The sequence below is a fragment of the Prionailurus bengalensis genome, chromosome E2, assembly GCF_016509475.1.
Source record: "Prionailurus bengalensis isolate Pbe53 chromosome E2, Fcat_Pben_1.1_paternal_pri, whole genome shotgun sequence".
Taxonomy (NCBI): Eukaryota; Metazoa; Chordata; class Mammalia; order Carnivora; family Felidae; genus Prionailurus; species Prionailurus bengalensis.
The window spans coordinates 45,165,755-45,181,926 of record NC_057352.1 but is presented as its reverse complement, the minus strand read 5'-3'; the positions used below and the strand labels follow the sequence as shown (position 1 = coordinate 45,181,926).

General features: G+C 37.8%; 1 protein-coding gene across 1 annotated transcript in view; it reads right to left on the bottom strand.

The window, feature by feature from the left end:
• Positions 1-331: 331 nt before the first annotated feature.
• Positions 332-16,172, bottom strand: part of LOC122494398 (cytochrome b5 type B) — a 37,324-nt gene continuing 21,483 nt past the window's right edge. Inside the window, exons 4-5 of the mRNA XM_043599535.1 lie at positions 8,284-8,312; positions 332-4,044 (exon numbers count right to left, since the gene is read on the bottom strand). Of these exons, the coding sequence (XP_043455470.1) occupies positions 3,954-4,044; positions 8,284-8,312 (120 nt within the window). The 3' untranslated portion in view covers positions 332-3,953. The remainder of the gene's footprint in view (positions 4,045-8,283; positions 8,313-16,172) is intronic.

The following is a 16,172-nucleotide window of genomic DNA, read 5'->3' as shown; positions in this document are numbered from 1 at the left end:
TGGCTTCTCTTTACCAGATGGTTTCAGTAAAAACAGAACTCCCAACTGGTCTACCTGGTTGCCACTTCATATCCATTAATACAGCACAAGTCTTCATGTTTGCCTCTCGTGATTATCAACTGAGCAACTCACTTCAAAGAAAGAGTAGCAGAAAGAATCCTGAAGAACCACAGAACTCCCCATCAAGTTACACTGAACACAATTATTTGCATAGATACAGGTGACTTTTATGCTTCTCAGAATCTTTTCTTCCAGAACACCTTAGGATAACAGAGCCAACACTTCTGCTTTAAAAAAAATAAAATAAAATAATAACTATAGTCAGGGCAAGAAAAGGAAAACAGTATCTTTATTGTGTGTGGTTCTAACAAACATTCACTGTGTGCACATTCCAGCAGAAAGAGACAAAGATCTTTGTTCAAAATATGCTGAAATAAAATAGGTAAACAAACTCCATTATTGAATACACAAAAAGAATGTTAATATTACTCATTCACAGTTGAGGGTGAAGTAAAAAGAAAGGAAGCTAAATAATCATATTTTACCCAACTAGCACATGTTGGATATAGGTACAGGAAAAGTACAGCTCCTAAAATTCATGAGTAAGATGCTAGATACTGGGTTGGTAACTCGGGTTACCGGAATCTCCCTCTGAAATCACCCCCACAAATTCCAAACCAGGCCCTTTCAGAGAATAACAGCCAAATGTGAAGTAAACTCCCCATTCGTTCTGTGATATTTGGCAACAGAATGAGATGGCTTAAAAAAAACAAAACAAAACAAAAAAAACCACACCAATCTCTTGTTGAGACAAGACATGTCTGAATCCACTTCTCCCAGGGAAGGAAGTTATGAACGTTAACGTTCTGCATTTCAGTCTCCTAAAATGGAATCTAACCAGATAATCTCTTGAGATGTGAAGCCCGAGACACCGTGCGTAATGATATGCCTGGCCCACAGAGCATTTCTCGTTGCTCCACGCCGGGACTAAATGAGCATAAACTCAACGACGCTCTTATCTCACAACTTGGGCATTTACGACAATTGCCCAAAGAACTTTACAGGCTCAAACTGTAGGTTCCCGTGGATTTTTGCTTCTGCTTTAGGGGTCGCATAAGAACTAAACACTATCAATTTTGTCACCACCACTTTCTTGTCCTTACAAATGTGGAGTCATTTAGAAACCAAAACCGATTCCTGAGGGACAGGGACTAAGAAATTTTGGAGACCTGGCACCGACATGCCTATTTTGGTGGCACCCATTTTCCCTCCTCTCCTTTCGTGACCTCCAGACATCTTGTATCTTCCCTGGGAATAAACAACCCAACACCCCAGAGACCAGCTCTAGGGGGCACCCTCAGCCGACAGGGACCGGCTCCACTTGCTCTCCAAAGGGGTTTGCACCACCTACCAATGTTGAAACTGTTTCGAGAATTTGAGTCCTACCTCTGCAAACAAGGCTTTTCTGGTGGGTTTGGCTAACATATTGTATTATCTGATAGTTTAGAAAAACCTCTGCAAACTCACACACTAGCTTTACCTTTCGCCTATTGATGTAGGCAGCAGAATAACAGTAAATGGACCCAAAAGTGGTTTTTATAATACAAAGTGACATCACATTAGCAGCAGATCAAAAGAAGCCCTGGGTGTTGGATGGATTTCATGGATGGTAGAGACAAGGTCTGAAAACCTTTTTCTCTGGCTCTGAGTAAAAACAAGTCCAGATATAAACAGGAAAAGACAACCAATATGAAATAGAAAAACATACCTTTTGTGTTGGTGTTCACCCTCAAAATATCCAAAAAAAAAAAACCCCCACCAATTTTACTTAAGGCTGTCACTCTTTAACATTTCTTATAAGCCAGATGTTTTTCATTTAATTTTACAGACTGCCAACATACTCCTAATTGATCCAACTTATCTGCTGGTTTAGTTTCAGCCTAAATGTTCCCCGTCCAGTTCCTCAATACTCCTTTGTTCTTTATTTCTACCCCAATGTGGCCCATGTAATCATGCAGCTTAATTATTACAGCAATTAGATACCAATTCATATTCAAGGCAACCCTTCCGTATGCCTTCAAATGGCAGGAGCATCAACAGTCACACCACTACTGTTCCATAATAACCAAAGGTTTTTTTCAATAAATTGTCTAAAAGTGGCATCTTATACAAAATTTTCTAAAGATAAAAGTTTGACTATTCCCATATCCCTGATATATAAAAGTCTCTCAAAAATCCCCTGAAATTTCTCCATAATATCATATCCAAGTGTACAAATACAAGGTTAATATCCTTTTGATGAATTCTGAATACACTCAACTGCAAGACTTGGGTTGAACCTTTTCTTAGTTTGCATGGGCAGACACTGCCTTGCAGGGCACTTTCCTGTCCATGGCAAGCTGTAAGCGGGGAGGAGACAGCAGTATCCATGGTCCTTCTGGAACCAAGTTGCTCCCTGCTACATAGGACAATGGCTCAGAAGCAAACTGGTAATCCTTAGAAGATTGGGAGAAAAATCACCACAAACAGTTGTTGGCAGAAAACAGCCAGTGTACTGTGTCCTCAGGTGATTCCACGGGGGAAAAAGTTAGGTCAAATAAGCCAGAGAAAATTCCTGAACCAAGAAGAAACCCTAACAGAATTCTAAATAATGACCTACTATTCAATTAAACATTCATCCAAGGGATAAAACGACTAGTTGTTGTTTTTTTCTTTCTTTTTTCCTCAACAGAAAAACAACAAAACCACAAATTGGAGCCATGAAGATAAAATATAGATGAAATGGGAAACATTCTTTTGTCATGATCTCCCCCTTTCGAATGCCACTGCACTATGGAAGTTATGTGACTGGGGCTAACAAACAAAAGATCAAATACTGGATCTTAGAGCAAGTGGAGTCTCTTTTGTAAAACGGAAGGAATGAAAAAATTTGCTAATCAATACATTGAAAAGCAGAAATCCCTAGTGAAGTTCTACAGATACAATTATAAATTTGTATTTTACCAATAAAAGATGGTTGGTTGGGGGGAAAAGAAAAGAAAAAAGATGGCTAGAAACTGGTGTCAAACCAAAGCAAAGAATGAAGTGTGGAAAAAAAAAAATGAAGTCTTTGGTGCTTTTCCTAAACTCCTGTCCTAAAGTAGTGTTTTCAGTATTTTTCAAAAGAAAGAGGACTACAAATTTACCCTATCACCCCAATTCATCTCTCCCCTCCCCTCTTTCTCTCCACTCCCAAAAAATGCAACGGAAGCACAGTTCTGCCCAGCACCACGTGGACTTGGGGGGTGGTGAGAGTTACCTGCTAGACTAGCTTAGGAGGGAGGAGAGGATTTCATGGTTCTTCCTAGTTTTAATAAATAAAAACAGGGAACGAGATCATTTGGCAGTTGTGTTTTATGCTATAGGTGCACAACTTTACTTCATTAATTAAATCCCTTATGATAAATAATAGAATTAAGTATATATATACACACACATATATACGTATATATATGTGTGTGTATATATATATAAGTATATATATATATATATATACTTCAAAGAAAAATGGAAAAAGAAAAGCTTCAAAACCAGAGTGTTGCCCTGTTAAGAATGTCTAATGTGCATTCAAAGTATTGGAAACCAGGCATTTTTACCAAAGGACAATGTCACAAGGACATCTGGATTGTAATTATAAAACCAAGTCTGGAAATGCAAAGGGGGCTGGTGGAAGCCAGTGGAGAGAAGGGCCACCGGCAGGGACACAGGACAACGAGCAGGTGCTTTGGGAGTAAGGCTCTGGGAAATGAAGGACACTGGCCCCAGGTCTGGGGTGGATGTCTAGCCAACCATCTGGGTTCCAAGGGGGAAGCACACATCCGGCAGGATTCGAGAAGAGGGTATCGCTTGGCCTCCAAACAAGTCTCTAGCTCGCACTCCCAATGGATATGCTTTCCAACTTCCACGCTGTCTCCTCAGGAGGATTTGCTTTCCGACGTGTAGTAACGATACAGGAAACCTAAGACAATAGCGCCTATGATGGGCAAAATCCAGTATGACCAGCAACTAGAAGTGAGGGGAAAGCAACGAAGCCGTGAACACTTGATACCAAATATTTGCTATCTTTCAACATCCACATTTTAATATTTTCATGAGCAAAGAATTTCGATTTACTTTGGGAAGTTTAACTACTTTTTTTTTCTTCCAAGATTTTATGTAAGTTCCAGTTAGTTAACATATAGTATAATACCAGTTTCAGGAGTAGAATTTAGTGATTTATCACTAACATGTAACACCTAGTGCTCATCACAAGTGCCCTCCTTAATCCCCATCACCCATTCAGCCCATCCCCCACCCACCTCCCTCCATCAAGCCATAGTTTGTTCTCTATCATTAGGACTCTCTACGGTTTATGGGGCGCCTGGGTGGCTCAGTCGGTTGAGCATCCAACTTCGGCTCAGGTCATGATCTCATGGTTTGTGGGTTCGAGTCCCGTGTCAAGCTCTGTGCTGACAGCTCAGGGCCTGGAGCCTGCTTCAGATTCTGTGTTTCCCTCTCTCTCTGCCCCCGCCCCACTCACACTCTGTCTCTCTCTCCTTCAAGGATAAATATTAAAAAAAAAAAAAATTAAAAAAAAAAAGAGTCTACGGTTTGCTTCTCTTTTTTTTATCTTATTTTTCCTTCCTTTTCACTATGTTCATGTTTTGTTTCTCAAATTCCACATATGAGTGAAATCATATATTTGTCTTTCTCTGAAGTTTAACTGCTTTTATCACCCAAGTAGCAAAATAAATAAATAAATAAAAATTTGCATTGGCATGACAATATTAAACAATTAAAAAAATTTTTTTTAACATTTATTTTTAAGAGACAGAGAGCAGGGGAGGAGTAGAGAGAGAGAAGGAGATAAATCTGAAGCAGGCTCCAGGCTCTGAGCTGTCAGCACAGAGCCCGACACTGGGCTCGAACCCAAGAACCGCGAGATCACGACCTGAGCCGAAGTCAGATGCTTCACCGACTGAGCCACTCAGGTGCCCCAATATTAAACAATTTTTAAAAGATAAAAACCAGAATGTGTAGTGTGATACTAAAAATATATGCCTGTATACACGCCTCTATATGTGTTTTTATAAAGACACATAGCACTTATTTCTGGGTTATGAGATTAGGGATGGCTTAAATTTTTCTTGTTTGGGGGTGCCTAAGTAGCTCAGTCGGTTAAGAGTCTGACTCTTGATTTCAGCTCAGGTCTCACAGTTCGTGAGTTCGAGCTCCACAGTGCAAAGCCTGCATGGGATTCTCCTTCTCTCCCTCTCTCTCTGCCTCTCCCCTGCTCATGCTCTCTCTCTTTCTCTCAAAATAAATAAAAGCTTCAAAAAAATACCTTATTTGTATTTTGTTTTTCACATATTCTACAATTAACATTTTTCAACAGGAAAAAAGCTACCATTTTATATATATAACTATAAATTTAGAAGCAATACCATCTAATACAACTATTGGCAAAGTGATATCTATCTCATCTGTATTTTCTACATTTAATCCTCATGACAGCCTGAAGAAATAGATACTATTAGACCCGCTGTATACGTAGGAAATACAAGCTTGGCACCCAAAATCACGAAGCGAAGTTAGTGATGGATTCCTGATTCCAATCAATGCACTTAATCTCTAGTTAAGTCTGGACACTAATAAGGATACACACCCACACGAAACTAACTTTAAATGACAGTCGGCTTGAGAAGACCTGTAAGAGACTTTCCTTAGGAATTTCAGGACAGTCATCACTCTCCTTAAAATAATTCTTCTCTAGTACAGCTTACTAGCACTCTTACTTTTAAGGTGTAGTTCTTCCACGATCCAAATGACCTGCATGCCCCTCTTACTAAGACATATGTGGCCTTGGTATTAAAAGGTTTTTAAGCCAATAAAACCAGCTGAGGTTCAATAATAAAACTGCTTCTCCTTGCCTAAACATGCCTAGTGCTTTGTACACTTCAGAATGGCACAAAGCTGCTCCAGAGAAGTTTAGAATGTCGGCCGAGTAGCTTTGTGTAAAAAAAGGAAAGCAATGGGGCGCCTGGGTGGCGCAGTCGGTTAAGCGTCCGACTTCAGCCAGGTCACGATCTCGCGGTCTGTGAGTTCGAGCCCCGCATCGGGCTCTGGGCTGACGGCTCAGAGCCTGGAGCCTGCTTCCGATTCTGTGTCTCCCTCTCTCTCTGCCCCTCCCCCGTTCATGCTCTGTCTCTCTCTGTCCCAAAAATAAATAAACGTTGAAAAAAAAAAAAAAAAAAAAAAAAGGAAAGCAAGCGAGTTGGCATGTACAACAGCAATATGGCACGTGGGGACTCTGCAGTCATGTCCCCACAAAGGTAATCAGTTCAGGTATCTTGGAGAACCACCACAGGACACAAAAAAGTTTTAAAGTAGGCTCCTTGAGAAAACACCGAAGAGACATTCTTCAGTACAAAAGACTGAAAATGGTTGACCGCCAATCCCCATATGTTTTGTAATACTTAACTGTCACTGGGCATAGAAGGAGAGGAAATGGATTTATGCTGAACCCAAAGAGTTCAACAGTAACGTCTTAGCCATAAGACAGAACTCTCTTTTGGAGAGTCGCTCAGGTTGCTGCATGTAGTTGTGACCCATTTGTTTTTATTACTTTGTAGTATTCCACTTTATGAATATACCAGAATGGATTCATTCATTTTATTAAGGAATGGTTATTTGGGTTGCTTCCAGTATATTACTATCTTGAATAATGCCCTTACGAACATTCTACTATGTGTTTCCTGGTATACTTGCGCACACATTTCTCTCGAGTATATCCCTAGATATGGAATTGCTGGGTCAAAAGTTATTCATATTGTCCAATTTACTAGATAATGCCAAATTCTTTTCCAAAGTGACTGTACCCACTTACACTCCCCTAAGAGGGTCTAAGAACCTTGGTGATCCACTTCCTCAACAGCTCCTCTTATTTTCAGAATTCTCAATTTTTGCCAATCTGGTAGCTGTGAAATACATACCTTAAGATTTTAATTTGTATCTCTCTGATAACAAATGAAATTAAACCTTTTTGTGTGTGTGTCTACATTTGTTTCCTCTTCTCTAAGGTGCTTGCTTAAGCCTTTTTCTCATATTCTACTACATTATTTTTTAATTGATTTGTAGGAATTCCTTTTGTATTCTGCATAATAATTCTTAACGAGTGTTATGTGTAGCCCAAATCGATTGCAAGTTTATGGCTTGTGTTTTCAAATTCTCTACAGAGTAGCTGGCTGAGCATAAGACCTTAATATTAAAGAAGCTGAATTTACAAATAGTTTCCTTTAAGTTTAAATTTCTTACATTCTTTGTCCATCACCACAAATAAAAAAGAGGCAATACTTTTATAGGGGGAAAAAAACCACATCTCTCTCTCTCTCTCTCTCTGAAATGTTTTAAGTGGAAGCTCAGAAAGATGAAACAGATCTATATAATCTCTATAAAGATTTTTTTACAAGCCAAGGATTCCAGTCATTTCAAGGGCATTTAAGGGATGACAAAAATATACCTTTCAGAGTTCATACTATTATATTACTAAAATGACCGCAAGGGATATTCGTAAGTAATCCTTTGAAAGAAACCAAATTCCTGAATATGCATGCAATACATAATTTTTTTCTTCTATAAAATGCAATAATAGCACCCACCTTACAGAGCGGTTGTGGGGATTAAATGTGATTAAGTTTCAAGTAGAAGTCGCATAGCTGGGCTGAGCAACACAGACCGTTGGCTTGACTTACCAGCAGTTACTTGTCCTTGCATATTGGCCTCTCGCTGAATGTGATCCCAATTTATGTCACAACATGATTTAAAAATTACTCAAGGCACAAACTTTTGAGATTACTCTAAATGACTGAAACTGTAAAAGTTAATTTTGCTAATGGTAAGGAACTACTGAATGTGCAGTAATTTTGGCTAAAAAATAGTTGTTAACTGTCCTCTTTTTCTTAATTGAAATATAGTTAACATGTACCTGAAATATAGTAACACGATGTTACATTAGTTTCAGACGCACAACACAGTGACTCAACAAGTTTATACTTCCACTGTGCTCCCCACAGCGGAGCTGCCGTCTGTTTCCGTACAACGTACAAGGTTTCACAATACCTCCAGACTGTATTCTCTGTGCTGTATGTACCTTTCATTCCTGAGTCAAACCGTACTCTTAAGTTATGTTATACATGTATATTTATGGAAGAACCTCTGGCCAGATATTAAGTTGAGCATAAGGAAGTCCAGGGAATGTATACTAACCTTTTGCACGTGGCATCTTTCGAAGGGTCCTGAAGAAGACGCATATTAAAAAATTTCAAACAAAAAGAAAGATTAATAAAGTATGTAAATCTTGAATATCTACATACAGAACTTCATCTTTCATGCAATTTGACATTTACAAATCGAATGTGATGGGAGCATCAAGAATTCTATTTCTGGTAACATACTGGTACTCCCTAGTGAAGAACAATGAAAGCATAGAGAAATGGCCTAAACTTTTTTAGATGTAAAAAAAGAAAAAAAGGGAAAAAAAGCTACTGATATAAACTATACTGAAAGGGACTAATTGCAGTCACAATGATATGCCTCATTCAGCTGGGCTTGCCACTGGCAGTAGTTAAGATCACATTTTCTGAACACATATTTAAAAAAAAATACAAACTCTAGTGACAAACAGGTCAACTGTGAAATGCTCTAAAGCATGCCGAGGACTGCTTTGTGGCTTACAGAAATGAAGTGGTTTACTCTATGAAATCATAATAATTATGACTATAGACCTTAGGGCTTATTCAACATTGAAATGGGAAGAACAGAATTAGGGGGGAGGGGGAATACCAAAATAACCTTAAAAACAAAATTTTGGCAATAAAAAGTAAGGAAGTACTGACTGATACACGCTTCAGCATGGATGAACCTAGAAAACATTATGCTAAGTGAAAGAAACTGGATACAAAATACAACATATTAGGGCACCTGGGTGGCTCAGTTGGTTAAGCATCTAACTCTTGATCTCAGCTCAGGTCTTGACCTCAGGATTGTGAGTTCAAGCCCCCCACTGGGCTCCACACTCAGCATGGAGCCTACTTAGAAAATAAAATGAATGGGGTGCCCGGGTGGCTCAGTCAGTTAAGTGGTTTGTGGGTTCGAGCCCCGTGTCATGCTCTGCACTGACAGCTCAGAGTCTGGAGCTTGCTTCAGATTCTGTGTCTCCCTCCGCCTCTGACCCTCTCCCACTCACACTCTGTCTCTCAAAAATAAATAAACATAAAAAAAAATAAATAAGTAAAACAAAAACCACACAACATATTATATAAATATTACGTAAGAGTATCAATACGAAAGGTTCGGCATAAGCAAATCTAGTGGCGGAAAGTAGATCTGTGGTTTCCCAGGGTGGGGGAAGAGGAGTTAAAGGGAAATGAAAATGACTGATAATGGGTATGCGGTTTCTTTCTGGAGGGATGAACATGTTCCAAAATTATTGTAATTACGGTTGCATAACTCTGTGAATATACTAAAAACCCAACTTGTTCATCTTAAATAGGTGAATTGGATGGCACATTAATTATATCTTATAAATGTGTTGTTAAGTTCAATTTAAGTGGGGTGCCTGGGTGGCTCAGTTGGTTAAGCATCCAACTTCGGCTCAGGTCATGATCTCACCGTTCATGAGTTTGAGCGCCGCATCGGGCTCTGTGCTGTCAGCCTGGATTTTGGATTCTGTGTCTCCCTCTCTCTCGGCCCCTCCCCTGCTCACACTCTGTCTCTGCCTCTCTCTCTCTCTCAAAAAATAAAATAAACATTAAAATCAAAAAGTTCAATTTAAGTAAATAAAATGAAGTCATTGATTCCATTAATTAGCTGTATATACAAAAGAACTGCTAACTCACTGCCAGAGGACAAGCCCATTTGCATAGGTTACTGCTGCCCAAAACATCCTCTTTGCCAATATGCAGAAGTATGCTAAGATATGAACACAGAATATTAACCGTGTTTAACCACAATTTTCAGTAATCTCCAACAATTTCGAAAAACCCTACATACTGGCCTAGATACTTCAGAGCAGATCGTGAAATGAGTTTTAACTTCATGTATCCAAAACACTGCCATGCAAATGAATACATACCCCAAACCCAAAAGAAATTAGCCTATAGGCAAGTAAAACTTCTAATAAAAAGTGTCAGATAAATCAAGTTAATATACTACTACACTTCTTTGAGACCTCGATGATTACTGTTATCTGGGACATTTCTACTAGAATATCATAAAATCAGGTTAAGTAAAATGTGTTACAAGCCAATCTTTGAGAAAATACAACCAATGTCTTATAGATTTGGAAGGTAGTGGTTTCAGTAGTAATGGTAGAGTGTGCATTAATTTATAATATTGCCTTTTAAAAGATTCCACTACAGTAGCCATGAAATAACTCCCATCAGGAAATAATTCCATCAGGAAAATGTCCATGGTCTTTTATGCTTTATCCACATATATACCAATGATTTGCAGAACAAAAAATGTATGGTTAGTATAAAAAAACTTTGAGACCATTTCAAAAGCTTGTAGGAGAGCATTATGGAGAAATGTACGTGTTATGTTTAATCTGTAATCATAGTAAAAGCCATATGGGTCACATAAATGGATTCTCTAGATTTCAAACCTTTAGGATCTTTTAAAACTAAAAGCCTGGAATGTGTGGTAAGTGGAGTGAACCAACTGAGAAACCAACTGAGAAAACAAAGAGGCAAAGACCAGACAGAAGGAAGAACATAATATGCTCCTAGTGTAACAGTTTCTAATAAGCAATAAAAAAACTTTAAATATATATATATATATATATATATACATATATATATATATATATATATAAATTTTTTTTTTTTTAAACTAAGTGCCTCCACTCCTGTTTTAAGATCATTCCACCCCTGGTGGCAAAAAGACCAACTTCTCTACCACTGGAGGAGAGCAAAGAGAAAGAAATGTACCTTCTCTTTGGGATTCTGACAGCCAAGTAAATGTCAAACTACAGTGACTCCGCTTTTAATCAACTACAATGAAAGAACTGTTTAAGGCACTGCTCTTAGAAGCCAAGTACCTCAGCCAAGTTCGGAAAGAAGCCAAATAAGTTATTTTTAATTTAACAAAATTAAAAAAAAAAAGGTTCTGTTAACATAAAACCTTCCTTCACCCCCACGCCACCATTCTCTCCATGCTGTTTACCAATTCCCATTTCTACTCCAAAGCTCGGTGCTAAATCTAATGGACGCTTAAATGAGATTCCCATAGTTTATGATGGACTTTAACTTCTCCCTTTGTGTATTCAGACATATCTGGCTGGTTACGTTCTTGCCCACATTTTAATTTACATGCAAGATTCTTAGTCAGGAGAACGGGGACTGCTCAGTCTTTGGCATGGAAAGCTACAATTGCAATACTCTGATTTTAGTTGTAACAGAGCAGATCGAATCCAGAGTTCTTCTACCAAAAGCCTTACCAAGTAATTAATATGCATGTTTCTGGAATACACTTCCAAACCACTAAATTATTTTCAGTCTACTCTGATTTTAGTTTAAAATTAACAGAAAAGAACTATTTAAATAAACTGGTTCCTAAACGTCAAGGTTCATTAAGGCTTTAATTCCACAAACAAACAAACTAACTAACTAAACAAGGACTCTGTAGGATAAAAGGGAATATTTCATGATATCTGAGTAGCCTTTTAATAAAGCTACTCATAACTCAAACTGTCTACTGCCTTCAAGTTCAATGCTAAATCAGTTTCCTCACTTACAAAATGAAAGACTCGGACCAGATCAATTTTAATTCTAAAGCCATATTTAATTGACTTAACACAATTTTCTAACCCAAGGGTATTTTAGCAAAATCTACAATAGCAGAAGAAAAAAAAAAAAATCTACACTAGCAGCCTTCTAAAGGTTAGAGAGAAGGAAACACTATTCTCCCATGTCTGGAAAGACTGACAGAGCATGGCCCACATGTAGACTTTTCTTATCTTATACCAGGTATATAAAGATATATTTTTCTAGATACTCTTCCAAGAGACACTGTGCCCTAAGTATGGACTTTTTTTGATATGGTTAAGAGAATGACAAAGAAATGTCATAATTGGCAAACATGGGAAAGGATTTATTTGGGGGTCAGTGGGCGTGGTTTCACTATGAAAACTGTTTATGAAACATGAGACAATACATGCTTAAGGAATAGTGTACTCTGTCACCAGGACATAAATATTGGAAACAATGCACCAGAATTAGGATTACGATGCATTAAAATACATACATACATATATATGTATGTATGTATGTGTGTATGTATGTATGTATGTATGTATATATAGATAGGGCATTTATAAAATGTACCTTCAACCTCAATAGTTCATATTTAGATTTTAAATGGAAGGGAAATCTATTGCAAGGTATATAAGGAGCTTATGTTTTAATTCTTAAATTGGATGCTTGCTATTCCAAGAGGATTCCAAGTTTTAAAATTGGAAAAAGTGGACTTTAAACCACATGACACCTTCGGTAAAGCTAATGAGTATCTGAGTGCTTGAATACAGCTTTTTATTTAGACATTTTGGTAGCTATGTAGCCAGCAACTTATGAAAAACAATTTTGGAACTTTTGGCCGCAATATGAATTTTACTATTAGTTTCTTAAAATCCAAAAAGTTTGTTGAAATACATGACTTCAACATTTTATAGTCCCTCCTATGGCCACGTGTGGATCTTGAGGACAGCCTTCTCAAAAGCTCCAATGTATTAACAATTACGGTCTTATAAATTATGTACCATCCCTAGAGGCAGTCCAGTCAAGTAAAAAATATTTCCCCGCATATGGGGGCAAAATTCAAAAATGAAAAACACCCTTCAGACAAATTTCTGTAGAACCGTCTCAAGAACCCACTGTGATAACACATATAGGACATTCATAGAGTAATCTCTACTGGGACCAAAGAAGTGAAAAACTTGTTATACTAGAGGGCTGATTTGAAAACGATGTTACCTTGTCCTCCTAACACCTTCTCTTGCAAAACTACACATTATTTCTAAATAAAGTGTCATGGGGAGAAGGCATTAATCCTTGAGATGCCTCAGCAATGGGAATTTTGCCTTTCAAGAGGGCTTTTGCCATTACATTCTATGCTTTATTTCAAAATATTACGTTACAAAAAACAAATCCTAGATGAAATCAGAACAATGAAACAACCCTACAAAATTATTTGGTAAAGAGTAATCTAAAGGGCATCGGCATAACCATTCCAAACTTTAACAAATTAGGTTGTAGGTATGACAGGAATATTAAACAATTCTTACAAGGAAATTTTTGGTACTATGCAACCAAGTAACTACATTACATAATTACAAACAATGTATTCTTTTTAGATTCTCTTCCATAAAAGAGAAAGTAAACTGAATGCTATATGCATGTAAGAGAAAAATGTTGTGTAACAAAAGTCAGTAGCATCAGGAGTAAAAAAATAGATTTGCCTTTAAATGCAACTTATAGATTGCTTCTAACATAAAAGTTAAACTTCCTAAGTTAAAAAATGAAGTTTAAATAACATGTTAAGCCTTTATAGAGATGATATTATTTGTTTAAAAAAATACATCAAATCCTATTACAGCAAATGCCATCTTACTGAAATTTTTGTCCATGGAATATCGATAAAGAAAAATCAACCACAATAAAATTTTTAAGTAAAAAGAAAGTACAGAGCAAGATTTTTTTTTAAAGGAAGGAATGATTGGTCTGCCTATCAACTGATCAATCAATGGACGGATCCGTCCGTCCATCTGTTTATATTTATGAATGCATAGAGTCTCTTTGGAAGAGTAAACAAGAAAATGGTAGCTGACTACCTCTGGGGAAGGGAGCTCGGAGACTGAGAGCTGGAGATGGAAGGGAGTCATTTTATATACATACATACATAACGCATACATAAAAAGTATACCTTTTTGCACTATTTCAATTTTTCACTATGTACCATCATGTACTACCCATTCGACAATTTAAATGGAAAATGGTCCAGGTATTGAATCTATTCACTTCAGTGATATCTGAAGCAGCTGAACTGTTGCCCAGATAATATCTATGGAATAAATCAGTGAAATCAGTGAACCTTTCGTCAGGTTCGTGTTCGTGTGTACTGCATCTCCTGAACTGGTGGCACATCAAACAGCTACCCCACCAGTGAACGCATAATCCAAAGGGAGACGTGACTGACCACAGATGTGCCTAGGTTTCTTGAAGTGCAGGAGATGGGCAGGCCAAACGGCACAGAAAACTCAACGCACTTCTAAGGTGCGTTTTTATAACCCAAAGCATACCAGAAAAACGTTAACGCAAGTAGAAATAGAAGACTGACGGCTTGCAGCATGGGGACTAATCCAGGGAGGAAGAGATTCAAAGAGACAGAAAGGTTTTTAAGTCTGGTTTGTTATCTGAAGACTGAAACAGGTGAGAAAAATATCTGTCCCCAGATTTGTAGTTTCTAAGCTTTTACATTTTAGTATTGTACTATTTCAGGGCCATGGACCTCGGGCATTATCAACCTAACAAGAAAACAATGGTGAGCTTCAATTATTTACCTATGTTAAAGCAAAAGCAGTATGAAAGGCAGTTTGCAAAAAACTGAGGAAAGGTTCCAGATTTAGATTGTGTAATAGTACATTCTGGGTGGCTTTTTTTTTTTTTTTTAAATTTTGCTGAGGGGGAGGCTGGAGGTGATAGTTTCAGGGAGGGAAGAGATGGGAAACTTTGGGGGGAGAAGAGAAGTGGAAAAATGAAGGAAAGGAAAAGAAAGAGAAAGGAAATGAAACCTTTGTCTCCTAAGGCAGAAGACATCTTTTAATTAGGCTTAAAAAAAAAAAAAAAAAAAAACACTTCTTTGTAGAGGTTCAGAAACCCTTAACCAAAAGAAAGTATTAATGAAATGAATTTTACATCCTTCTCTTCATGGGGAGTACAGAAAAACTAAGAAAAGAGACATCTACATCTTAGACACAGAAGTGCCTATTTAATTTGTAAGAAATAAATCTGAGGGACCAGGAATGTCTTCCTGGAACTGAAATCAGGTTGGACTATATAGCTCTATAAAAACCTATGTGTGGTCTTGAAATTTTCCCCAAAGGTTTTCCTTGCCCGATCTGCCTGAAGTACAGCAGTGTGACTGAAAACACTCAATAACCTACTCTCTACTTAATGGAGACTGTCCTTTGGGTACAAGAGACATAACGAAAAACAGAGCATTGAAAATACTGCCTTTAGTCACTCACTGTTTATACGAGGCAGGGGCCAAACTACATTTGGAAACTTCTAAATTATTATAGAATTCAGTGAGCTAAAAGGATTTCTTTTTCTGTATTTCTTACAAAAAAGTCCAAGGCTCAACAGTTTTAATTTAGCTGAGACATCTCTAATTAATTCTTTGGCCTACAAAAGGCAGACAGTGCTTTCTAGAAAAGAGAATTCAAGTTCCCAAACTTTTCAAATGAAAAGATGGGCATATCTTTCAGCAAGAAGTCTGGTGCTTGGCTACCTGGGTTACTTTAAGTGCAAATTCCCAAGTCCCACCTCCAGAGATTATGAATCAGTAGTAGTGGGAGCCCAGAAAATAGACATTTCAGACACATGCCCAGGGATTTGAACACAGATGGCCCACCGGACGGAATTTGAAAAACACCACTCTCCATTGCTAAGAATGATCCCTAATCACATACTGAACTGGCAAGGAAGAAAAACAGCAACAAGAAGCAATTTGTAGAATTTCAGACATTATAATTCCACAATTTTTTCTATTGCTTTAATAAAGGGTGCTCTCATGACTGTTGTGTAAAAGTGGGTGATGGCTCCCAGATACATGGTGCATCTCTTATACAAATGGGAATATCCCCTGAATTAAATGTTTACTGTAACTGAGACCAGTGTTTTCCAGACGTGTTCAAGATACTCAGCAAGGCTATGCATAGCTCCATCTTCACCTTCATTACGAGGGGAAGACAAACCAACCCCCAGTGCTCACGTAGCATTTAAAAAACCGCTTTCGTCTCCCTTTATAAACAATTCACCAGTTCAGAGTAGCAGAGTATAGCAAGACGGAAGAGTTAATTTCCACAGACACTTTGGATG